The following is a 12,536-nucleotide window of genomic DNA, read 5'->3' as shown; positions in this document are numbered from 1 at the left end:
TTTCACCTCTTGCACCTTTCTCTTGACCTCATGCCTCTTTCTTTTATACATCTCCCACTCATTTGCACTATTTCCCTGCAAAAATCATTTAAATGCCTCTCTCTTCTCTTTCACTAATAATCTTACTTCTTCATCCCACCACTCACCACCCTTTCTAATCTGCCCACCTCCCACCTTTCTCATGCCACAAGCATCTTTTGCACAAGCCATCACTGCTTCCCTAAATACATCCGATTCCTCCCCCACTCCCCTTATGTCATTTGCTCTCACCATTTTCCATTCTTCAGTGAATCTCTCCTGGTACTTCTTCACACAAGTTTCTTTTCCAAGTTCACTTACTCTCACCACTCTCTTCAACCCAACATTCTCTCTTCTTTTCTGAAAACCTTTACAGATCTTCACCTTCGCCTCTTGAAGATAGTGATCAGACGTCCCTCCAGTTGCCCTTCTCAGCACATTAACATCCAAAAGTCTCTTCTTCACGCACCTATCAATTAACACGTAATCCAATAATGCTCTGTGGCCATCTCTCCTACTTACATACGTATACTTATGTATCTCTCTCTTTATAAACCAGGTCTTCCCAATCACCAGTCCTTTGTCAGCTCACAAATCTACAAGCTCTTCACCATTTCCATTTACAACACTGACCATTCCATGTACACCAATTATTCCCTCAACTGCCACATTACTTACCTTTGCATTCAAATCACCTGGTCTCGTGTATCAAAACTGCTAACACCTCTCAGCTGCTTCCAAAACACTTGCCTCTCATAATCTTTCTTCTCATGACCAGTTGCATAGGCATCAATAATCACCCATCTCTTTCCATCCACTTTCAGTTTTACCCATATCAATCTAGAGTTTACTTTCTTGCACTCTATCAAATACTCCCACAACTCCTGTTTCAGCAGTAGTGCTACTCCTTCCTTTGCTCTTGTGCTCTCACCAACCCCTGACTTTACTCCTAAGACATTCCCAAACCACTCTTTCCCTTTACCCTTGAGCTTCGTTTCACTCAGAGCCAAAACATCCAGGTTCCTTTCCTCAAACATACTACTTATTTCTCCTTTTTTCTCGTCTTAGTTACATCCACACACATTTAGACACCCCAATCTTAGCCTTCAAGGAGGATGAGCACTCCCCGCATGAGTCCTTCTTGTGTTTCCCCTTTTAGAAATTTAAGATACAAGGAGGGGAGGATTTCTAGCCCCTCGCTTCCATCCCCTTTAGTTGCCTTCTACAACACACGGGGAATGCGTGGGAAGTATTCTTTTACCCTTATCCCCAGGGATAGATATATATAGACATAAATAGACTGGGGATAGGGGAGAAAGAATACTTCCCACGTATTCCCTGCGTGTCGTAGAAGGCGACTAAAAGAGAAGGGAGCGGGGGCTGGAAATCCTCCCCTCTCATTTTTTTTTAATTTTCCAAAAGAAGGAACAGAGATGGGGGCCAGGTGAGGATATTCCCTCAAAGGTCGAGTCCTCTGTTCTGAATGCTACCTTGCTAATGCGGGAAATGGCGAATAGGATGAAAGAAAGAAAAGAAGCAGACTGGATGGTTTGTTGATAAATTCCATTTATGATATACCAAATATAAAGACAGCTATATCAGACCACAGCTCAGATTGAATTTATGTGAGTTCAGGTTAGGCACCATGTTCCTCAAGTGTTGGTGAGTTAGGTGCAACCTTGTTCCTTGGGTAGTGGTGGGTCAAGCTAGGAGCCTTGTTCCTTTTATGTTCGTTCAAATACCTTCATGTGATATTCTTTTGTTATTCCCCCTGAAGAATAATGAATAAGAATAAAAATAAACAATATCTTGGAAAGATGTTCATTAATTTGTTGTGTGAGTTATGAAAATATGCTTATTAACTGGTGGGTAGTAGTTTGTAGGCAGCCAACAACCAGCGAGGTATATTATCAGTACTACCCACCTGGGTATCAGGAGATTAATGACAGCTGTATAATGAGTCAGCACAACAGTGGTTGTCAAGTTGCACTCCTCTGATCCAGGTAGCTGTCTTTCTGCCTCATTCATGTGGACTACTGGCATCTTGTCTCGAAACATACACTCTCTCATTGTTGCACATAACACTTGACAACACTTAACCTACACATATAATTCTTCATAACTAGATTTTCCTGTGGTGAGCACTATGTGTTAGCCCTACATTTTGGCTAAAAGGTAGGGACAGTAAGTAGAAATAGTAGGTAGGAATATTTATGTAGGAGCATTTAGTAGAAACATAAGGTAGAAGTAATTGGTAGGAACATTAGGTAGAAGTAGTCAGTGGGAACAGCGTTAGGTAAAAGCCTCTGCAAACACTGTGCTAGACTTGCACTCTTCCAGTGGCCTGTTAAGGATGAGGCATTAAAGGCTGAGAAGTGGCACTGGAGTTCACTTGTTATGGAGAGACTATTGCCATGGCCTTCCCCTTGAGGGAGTTCCAGAAGGGTATGGCCATCAGAAATAACGATAGATAGATGGACGTAATAATCTACATGATGACCTTGGGTACAACATCACAATTAGAAGCTGTGGAAGTTCAGTTACAGAGTTTAAGTTAGGTGGTGAATCAGCTCAAGATTAGGGAACAGATGCAGTACCTGTCATATTGTTTTATTTATGTAATGTATTGTTTTGATAATTTTTTTTGTTTAAGTGATATTCAGTGTATTATTTGGAACAGGAGAATATATTATTTCCATTGTGTAGATAAAGTTTTGAGGATTTTTTATGTATTTTTGGTTCTTTACATTTACAAATTGGGGTATGTAACATTGATTTACAAAGGAGGATATAAGCTAATACTTAGACATTACAGACCAGTTAGTTTGATTTCATATATGACAAAAAGTTTTTGAAATAGTGGTAAAAGGACATATAGTAAACCATCTAATTAAGAATATTTACATAACAAAGGCCAGGTTGGAAAAAGTATGGAAACCTAATTATTTGATTTGTGTGGAAGTTTAATCCAAGATAGATTAATGGATACTGTCTGTCTTGAATGGACTCTGTCTGTCTTGACTTCGCAAAAGCATTTGACAAAGTAAACCACAGGATTTAGCAAGCCAAAGTAACTAAACAAAACATTATGCGTAAGATAGAGAGATGGATGAATGATCAAATTAGTCAAAAGGGTAGCAAACGGAACCATGTCTGGGGACTAAATGGTGGTAGCTGCAATACTCTTCATAACAGTGATGTCAGACATCAACAGCAAAATAAAGGAAAACACAGTAAGAAGTTCTGTTGATGACTCCAGAATAAGCAGAATGATTGGATATGAAACTAATCAGATGGGGATGCAAAAAGACTGACACAATCTATTAATGGGCAGCAATGAACCTAATGGAATGTAATAAATAGATTTGAGTAAATGAATTATTGGTCAAGGAAGGATTCATTCATCTTGCCATATAATGGCCTGACAGGGAAAGTGATATAAATAGGGTAAATGATAAAGCTTTAGGTGATTTGGATGTTTTCATAAATGATATACTAGATTTCAGAGAGCATGTATAGAGGATAGCACTATCAGATAGTCAAGTGATGAGTGGTATCATTCTGAGACTTTCTCTGTGAGATATAGAAACTTATAGATGAAAGTTTTTTTTTTTTTTTTTTTATACTTTGTCGCTGTCTCCCGCGTTTGCGAGGTAGCGCAAGGAAACAGACGAAAGAAATGGCCCAACCCCCCCCATACACATGTACATACACACGTCCACACACACAAATATACATACCTACACAGCTTTCCATGGTTTACCCCGGACGCTTCACATGCCTTGATTCAATCCACTGACAGCACGTCAACCCCTGTATACCACATCGCTCCAATTCACTCTATTCCTTGCCCTCCTTTCACCCTCCTGCATGTTCAGGCCCCGATCACACAAAATCTTTTTCACTCCATCTTTCCACCTCCAATTTGGTCTCCCTCTTCTCCTCGTTCCCTCCACCTCCGACACATATATCCTCTTGGTCAATCTTTCCTCACTCATTCTCTCCATGTGCCCAAACCATTTCAAAACACCCTCTTCTGCTCTCTCAACCACGCTCTTTTTATTTCCACACATCTCTCTCACCCTTACGTTACTTACTCGATCAAACCACCTCACACCACACATTGTCCTCAAACATCTCATTTCCAGCACATCCATCCTCCTGCGCACAACTCTATCCATAGCCCACGCCTCGCAACCATACAACATTGTTGGAACCACTATTCCCTCAAACATACCCATTTTTGCTTTCCGGGATAATGTTCTCGACTTCCACACATTTTTCAAGGCTCCCAAAATTTTCGCCCCCTCCCCCACCCTATGATCCACTTCCGCTTCCATGGTTCCATCCGCTGACAGATCCACTCCCAGATATCTAAAACACTTCACTTCCTCCAGTTTTTCACCATTCAAACTCACCTCCCAATTGACTTGACCCTCAACCCTACTGTACCTAATAACCTTGCTCTTATTCACATTTACTCTTAACTTTCTTCTTCCACACACTTTACCAAACTCCGTCACCAGCTTCTGCAGTTTCTCACATGAATCCGCCACCAGCGCTGTATCATCAGCGAACAACAACTGACTCACTTCCCAAGCTCTCTCATCCCCAACAGACTTCATACTTGCCCCTCTTTCCAAGACTCTTGCATTTACCTCCCTAACAACCCCATCCATAAACAAATTAAACAACCATGGAGACATCACACACCCCTGCCGCAAACCTACATTCACTGAGAACCAATCACTTTCCTCTCTTCCTACACGTACACATGCCTTACATCCTCGATAAAAACTTTTCACTGCTTCTAACAACTTGCCTCCCACACCATATATTCTTAATACCTTCCACAGAGCATCTCTATCAACTCTATCATATGCCTTCTCCAGATCCATAAATGCTACATACAAATCCATTTGCTTTTCTAAGTATTTCTCACATACATTCTTCAAAGCAAACACCTGATCCACACATCCTCTACCACTTCTGAAACCACACTGCTCTTCCCCAATCTGATGCTCTGTACATGCCTTCACCCTCTCAATCAATACCCTCCCATATAATTTACCAGGAATACTCAACAAACTTATACCTCTGTAATTTGAGCACTCACTCTTATCCCCTTTGCCTTTGTACAATGGCACTATGCACGCATTCCGCCAATCCTCAGGCACCTCACCATGAGTCATACATACATTACATAACCTTACCAACCAGTCAACCATACAGTCACCCCCTTTTTTAATAAATTCCACTGCAATACCATCCAAACCTGCTGCCTTGCAGAAAGTGTTTCATGTATATATACAAGAAGCAAAATTGAATACTGCTGCATTGTATGGTTTCCATCGAAACAGAAATGAATACATTAGAGAGGATGCAGAAGTACTTTACAGAAGATATCGAGGGGATTGAACAAATGGACTACCATGAAAGGCTGAAAGAACTGGCTGTATAGACTAGAATTAAGAAGAGAGAGATATATGATAATCTATGCAAAGCAATAAAGTGAAGGTACAAATGAAATGGTGTTAACATTGAAAGCCTCTCTACAGGGAAGATACAGAGTTATTGAGTCATCAAGAATAGCTTGGAACATACTGAAAATAAATCAGACAAAAATAGTATGACTGCACAACCAGGGTGCTTATACTGAATATTGAGTGTACTACCAGAAGAGATAAAAAGACATTCATGGAACAAGTGTAGAAATATTTAAGAGAAAACTTGACATACTGTTTATATCATTTCCAGGTGAACCAAGAAACGATAATTATGTAAGCCAGTCTGACTAAATCTCATCATATGTGCATGTAGGTAGGTAGGCAGTTACCCATACAGACTACCATAGACAAGATTAGATGACTATAGAATAATTTTTAAAAACGTAAAGAATTTTTTTTTGAGAGGATTAGAGAAACCTAACCTCATAATGATATGGGTGTGTGACAGAATGCAGAATAAGTGAGGAGCATGGGGGTTTTAGAAAGATAGGGGATGTATGGATCAGATTTTGTGGTGAAAATGACTGGAAAAGTATCAGGCAGAAATTAAGAAGTTGTATGCAGCTTCTACAGATCTTGAGAAATTGTATGACAAAATCGATTGGAATGCTTTATGGGATGTGTTAAGGATATATGGTGTGAAAGACTTCTAAGAGTAGCACATGCATGAGTAAGAATGGATGGAGAGTTGAGCATAGGTTTCAGTTTACATGTCGGTGTGAGGCAGGGCTGTAATGTCACCATGGCATTTTAGAATTTATGAGGATGGTGTGATCAAAGAGATGAAAAGCAGAACTGGTTGAGAGGGGATGCAGAGTTGCAGTTTGGGAGTAAGTAATAGTGGTGAGTGACAAGCCAGTTTGTGGATGTTACTGTGTTGTTTGGTGAGAGTGAAGAGTTACAGAAGGTTGTAAGTGTGTTTTATGATGTGAGTAGACTTAGGTGATTGAAGGTAAATATGAGTAAAAGCAAAGTAATGGTGTTTGAAAGGAAACTGAGTGAAAGTACTGATTTTGCAAAACTGTATAAAGTGAAAGAAGGAAGTGCACTAAACTGTGAATTAGATAAGGGGGAGAAAGACTGGAAGAGGTGAGAGAATTTAAGTATTTAGTAGCTACCTTGGGTAAGTTTGGTGATATGAAAGAAGACATAAGAGAGAAAGCAGTACAAGGTAAAAGAGTCATTGGGTCTCATAATAGCATAACAAAGGGTAGAGTTGTAATTATGGAAGTGAAAAAAGGATTAAGGGACAGCATAGTCCTCCCAACCCTGACCTATGCAGTTGAAACGTGGACATGACTTTATTCAAAGAGGTCAAGAATCCAGGCTGTGGAAATGAGCCATTTGAGAGGAGTATGTGTTATTATTAGATGGAGTGAGGGAAATGAGGGGGTGAACGAGAGATATGGTATGGCAGAGAATGCAAACAGAATGAATTATGGAGTGGTAGAGTGGTGGTTTGGGCATGTGGAAAGAATGCAAGACTGGAAGTTTACAAGGAGAGTGTATGATAGTACAACTAAAGGTGTTGGTGTGAGTGGAAGACCACCTTTGACATGGGCAAGTAGGGTGAAGGAATACTGTAAGGAGAAAAATGGTGAAAGAATGTATGGAATGGTGTATGTGAGGGAGGCATGTAAGGACGGGGATAAGTGGAAACTCCTGCTGTGACCATCCCCTTGATAGGAGTTCCTGGAGGGAATGGGCATCAGAGATATAGATAGATAGAGTGAAGCATTCCTACTAAGGAAATGAATATTATTTACCAGATTGGAAAATCTAGCGTATGGGCAGCATAGGCACAGTGGTCAGTACTGTGGATGAAAAGAGTCTCTCTGAAAGGCACACAACCACTTATTGTGGTCATCAGTGGGTTATTGAGGCCACCAGTAAGCTCCAGTGATTTATCATTTATATAGGTTGCTATCTGTGACCAGCCAACAGAGCCCACAGTATGCACAAAATTCACCACTTGCTGTGATTGAGGATGATGACACCAAAAGATTAACAGGCCTGAGGCATAGACATCTGCAGTCATTGAATGAACATGAATGGATGTTTGCTTGTTATCTTCGTGCCTGCACTCTTTGATGTCACATCCTTAGGTGGGTTGCTGTTGGGTTGTTGTTGTTGGTTCCATTGAACTGATAAGCATTCGTCTACCTCATAAATTTTGTGATGGTCAAAGTGGATGAATTCTCATGGATGCATGTAATATTGAGAGGTCAAACAGTGTTTTAACCCACACCAAGCACGTACTCTTTTAGATGCTCATAGGGCTCTACTTACATTTGGAGTTGACTTTTCATTGTTCCAACAAATTGATTTTCGTAGTTTTTAATGTAGAGGCTTGCTTTAATCTTTATCAGTCATTCTATAAACTTTAATGTTTAAATAAATTTTACATTTCTTTTTGTACTAAAGAGCATATGGTAAGCATAATGGACCAAGTATGAAGTTTATGTAATTTTATTTTTAATATTTGATGCTTTAAATGTTTGAAATGAACCGATTCGGAAGGAGTTTGATAAAGATGGCTGATGTAGCAATAGAGTACTGTAATGATATATTTTTTCCCCAGGTTTTCAATGGCTGTCCACTCCATATACATTGTACTGCCTCATGGATACACCCAGATACTCGTGATCAGCACATTCTCATTGGAGCAGAAGAGGGAATATATACTTTAAATCTCAATGAATTACATGAAGCTGCCATGGAACAACTGTTACCCACTAGAACAACATGGATGTTTGTTATCAAAGATGTGCTTATGACAATATCAGGTAAGTCACCATTTCCAAATGGACTTCTGGCAGCCATAAATTGGAAGTAGTAGATGAGCAAAATAGTGATCCATGGAAAATAATGTTAGGGGGGGCAGTTATGTAGAGAACTTAAATGTGTCATATGGGGAAGGAAGGTGATGCTGTAAGTAGGAAGTTTAATGTATGTGGAAATAGCAAATAGGACAGATTGATAACTAAAAGACGTGCGTAGGGAAAGGACTTTTGGGGAGAATGGATTAGTGGACTGATTAACTATAGGTGTGAGATAAAAGGGAAAAGGGACCATTTGGTTCATAAATCAGTGTTACTGAAATGACTTAGGGATATGTGTAATGCTGGATAGATCTTTACAGTAGCTAAAACAGCTATCTATGTAGGTGGGGGCCGATGCGTTTTGAAATTTTACATGTAACTAATGATATCTTAGGAGGGTTGTATACCTGTTCTCACCCACCACCATTCAGTACCCATCACAGAAGTATGTTATCATTTATTTATTATACTTTGTCGCCGTCTCCCGCGTTAGCGATGTAGCGCAAGGAAACAGATGAAAGAATGGCCCAACCCACCCACATACACGTGTATATACATACATGTCCACACACAACACATATACATGCCTATACATCTCAGCGTATACATATATATATACACACACACAGACATATACATATATAGACATGTACATAATTCATACTGACTGTCCTTATTCATTCCCATCGCCACCCCGCCACGCATGAAATGACAACCCCCTCCCCCCGCATGTGCATGAGGTAGCACTAGGAAAAGACAACAAAGGCCACATTCGTTCACACTCAGTCTCTAGCTGTCATGTATAATGCACTGAAACCACAGCTCCCTTTCCACATCCAGGCCCCACAAAACTTTCCATGGTTTACCTTAGACACTTCACATGCCCTGGTTCAATCCATTGACAGCATGTCAACCCTGGTATACCACATCGTTCCAATTCACTCTATTCCTTGCACGCCTTTCACCCTCCTGCATGTTCAGGCCCCGATCACTCAAAATCTTTTTCACTCCTTCTTTCCACCTCCAATTTGGTTTCCCACTTCTCCTCGTTCCCTCCACCTCTGGCACATATATCCTCTTTGTCAATCTTTCCTCACTCATTCGCTTCATGTGACCAAACCATTTCAAAACACCCTCTTCTACTCTCTCAGCCACACTCTTTTTATTACCACACATCTCTCTTACCCTTTTATTACTTACTCGATCAAACCAACTCACACCACATATTGTCCTCAAACATCTCATTTCCAGCACATCCACCCTCCTCTGCACAACTCTATCTATAGCCCACGCCTCACTGCAACCATATAACATTGTTGGAACTACTATTCCTTCAAACATATCCATTTGGTAAACAGAGAAGAGGTAGTGAAAGCTTTGCGGAAGATGAAAGTCGGCAAGGCAGCAGGTTTGGATGGTATTGCAGTGGAATTTATTAAAAAAGGGGGTGACTGTATTGTTGACTGGTTGTTAAGGTTATTTAATGTATGTATGACTCATGGTGAGGTGCCTGAGGATTGGCGGAATGCGTGCATAGTGCCATTGTACAAAGGCAAAGGGGATAAGAGTGAGTGCTCAAATTACAGAGGTATAAGTTTGTTGAGTATTCCTGGTAAATTATATGGGAGGGTATTGATTGAGAGGGTGAAGGCATGTACAGAGCATCAGATTGGGGAAGAGCAGTGTGGTTTCAGAAGTGGTAGAGGATGTGTGGATCAGGTGTTTGCTTTGAAGAATGTATGTGAGAAATACTTAGAAAAGCAAATGGATTTGTATGTAGCATTTATGGATCTGGAGAAGGCATATGATAGAGTTGATAGAGATGCTCTGTGGAATGTATTAAGAATATATGGTGTGGGAGGAAAGTTGTTAGAAGCAGTGAAAAGTTTTTATCGAGGATGTAAGGCATGTGTACGTGTAGGAAGAGAGGAAAGTGATTGGTTCTTAGTGAATGTAGGTTTGCGGCAGGGGTGTGTGATGTCTCCATGGTTGTTTAATTTGTTTATGGATGGGGTTGTTAGGGAGGTAAATGCAAGAGTTTTGGAAAGAGGGGCAAGTATGAAGTCTGTTGGGGATGAGAGAGCTTGGGAAGTGAGTCAGTTGTTGTTTGCTGATGATACAGCGCTGGTGGCTGATTCATGTGAGAAACTGCAGAAGCTGGTGACTGAGTTTGGTAAAGTGTGTGGAAGAAGAAAGTTAAGAGTAAATGTGAATAAGAGCAAGGTTATTAGGTACAGTAGGGTTGAGGGTCAAGTCAATTGGGAGGTGAGTTTGAATGGAGAAAAACTGGAGGAAGTGAAGTGTTTTAGATATCTGGGAGTGGATCTGGCAGCGGATGGAACCATGGAAGCGGAAGTGGATCATAGGGTGGGGGAGGGGGCGAAAATTCTGGGGGCCTTGAAGAATGTGTGGAAGTCGAGAACATTATCTCGGAAAGCAAAAATGGGTATGTTTGAAGGAATAGTGGTTCCAACAATGTTGTATGGTTGCGAGGCGTGGGCTATGGATAGAGTTGTGCGCAGGAGGATGGATGTGCTGGAAATGAGATGTTTGAGGACAATGTGTGGTGTGAGGTGGTTTGATCGAGTGAGTAACGTAAGGGTAAGAGAGATGTGTGGAAATAAAAAGAGCGTGGTTGAGAGAGCAGAAGAGGGTGTTTTGAAGTGGTTTGGGCACATGGAGAGAATGAGTGAGGAAAGATTGACCAAGAGGATATATGTGTCGGAGGTGGAGGGAACGAGGAGAAGAGGGAGACCAAATTGGAGGTGGAAAGATGGAGTGAAAAAGATTTTGTGTGATCGGGGCCTGAACATGCAGGAGGGTGAAAGGAGGGCAAGGAATAGAGTGAATTGGAGCGATGTGGTATACCGGGGTTGACGTGCTGTCAGTGGATTGAATCAGGGCATGTGAAGCGTCTGGGGTCAAACCATGGAAAGCTGTGTAGGTATGTATATTTGCGTGTGTGGACGTATGTATATACATGTGTATGGGGGTGGGTTGGGCCATTTCTTTCGTCTGTTTCCTTGCGCTACCTCGCAAACACGGGAGACAGCGACAAAGTATAATAAAAAAAATAAAATATCCATTTTTGCTTTCCAAGATATCATTCTCGACTTCCACACATTTTTCAACGCTCCCAGAACTTTCACCCCCTCCCCCACCTTATGATTCACTTCCGCTTCCATAGTTCCATTCGCTGCCAAATCCACTCCCATATATCTAAAAACACTTCACTTCCTTCAGTTTTTCTCCATTAAACATACTTCCCAATTGATTTGTTCCTCAACCTTACTGTACCTAATGACCTTGCTCTTATTCACATTTACTCTCAGCTTTCTTCTTTCACACACTTTACCAAACTCAGCCACCAGCTTCTGCAATTCTCACCCGAATCAACCACCAGTGCTGTATCATCAGCAAACAACAACTGACTCACTTCCCAAACTCTCTCATCCCAACAGACTGCATACTTGCCCCTCTTTCCAAAACTCTTGCATTCACCTCCCTAACAATCCCATCTATAAACAAATTAAACAACCATGGAGACGTCACGGACCCCAGCCGCAAATCATCATTCGCTGAGAACCAATCACTTTCCTCTCTTCTTACACGTACACATTCCTTACATCATCGATAAAAACTTTTCACTGCTTCTAACAACTTACCCCCACACCATATATTCTTAATACCTTCCACAGAGCATCTCTATCAACTCTATCATATGCCTTCTCCAGATCCATAAATGCTACATACAAGTCCATTTGCTTTTCTAAGTATTTCTCACATACATTTTTCAAAGCAAACACCTGATCCACACATCCTCTGCCACTTCTGAAACCACACTGTTCTTCCCCAATCTGATGATCTGTACATGCCTTCACCCTCTCAATCAATACCCTCCCATATAATTTCCCAGGAATACTCAACAAACTTATACCTCTGTAATTTGAGCACTCACTCTTATCCCCTTTGCCTTTGTACAATGGCACTATGCAAGCATTCCGCCAGTCCTCAGGCACCTCACCATGCGTCATGCATACATTAAATAGCCTTACCAACCAGTCAACAATACAGTCACCCCCTTTTGTAATAAACTCCACTGCAATACAATCCAAACCCGCTGCCTTGCCAGCTTTTATCTTCCGCAAAGCTTTTACTACCTCTTCTTTATTTACCAAATCATTCTCCC

General features: G+C 41.0%; 1 protein-coding gene across 1 annotated transcript in view; it reads left to right on the top strand.

The window, feature by feature from the left end:
* hppy (MAP4K3-like protein hppy) overlaps positions 1-12,536 on the top strand; it is a 566,945-nt gene that overhangs the window by 413,587 nt on the left and 140,822 nt on the right. Inside the window, exon 17 of the mRNA XM_071686180.1 lies at positions 8,107-8,311. Within this exon, the coding sequence (XP_071542281.1) occupies positions 8,107-8,311 (205 nt within the window). The remainder of the gene's footprint in view (positions 1-8,106; positions 8,312-12,536) is intronic.

The sequence above is a fragment of the Panulirus ornatus genome, chromosome 41 (assembly GCF_036320965.1).
Source record: "Panulirus ornatus isolate Po-2019 chromosome 41, ASM3632096v1, whole genome shotgun sequence".
NCBI classification, from domain to species: domain Eukaryota; kingdom Metazoa; phylum Arthropoda; class Malacostraca; order Decapoda; family Palinuridae; genus Panulirus; species Panulirus ornatus.
This window is presented reverse-complemented; position numbering and strand designations above follow the sequence as displayed.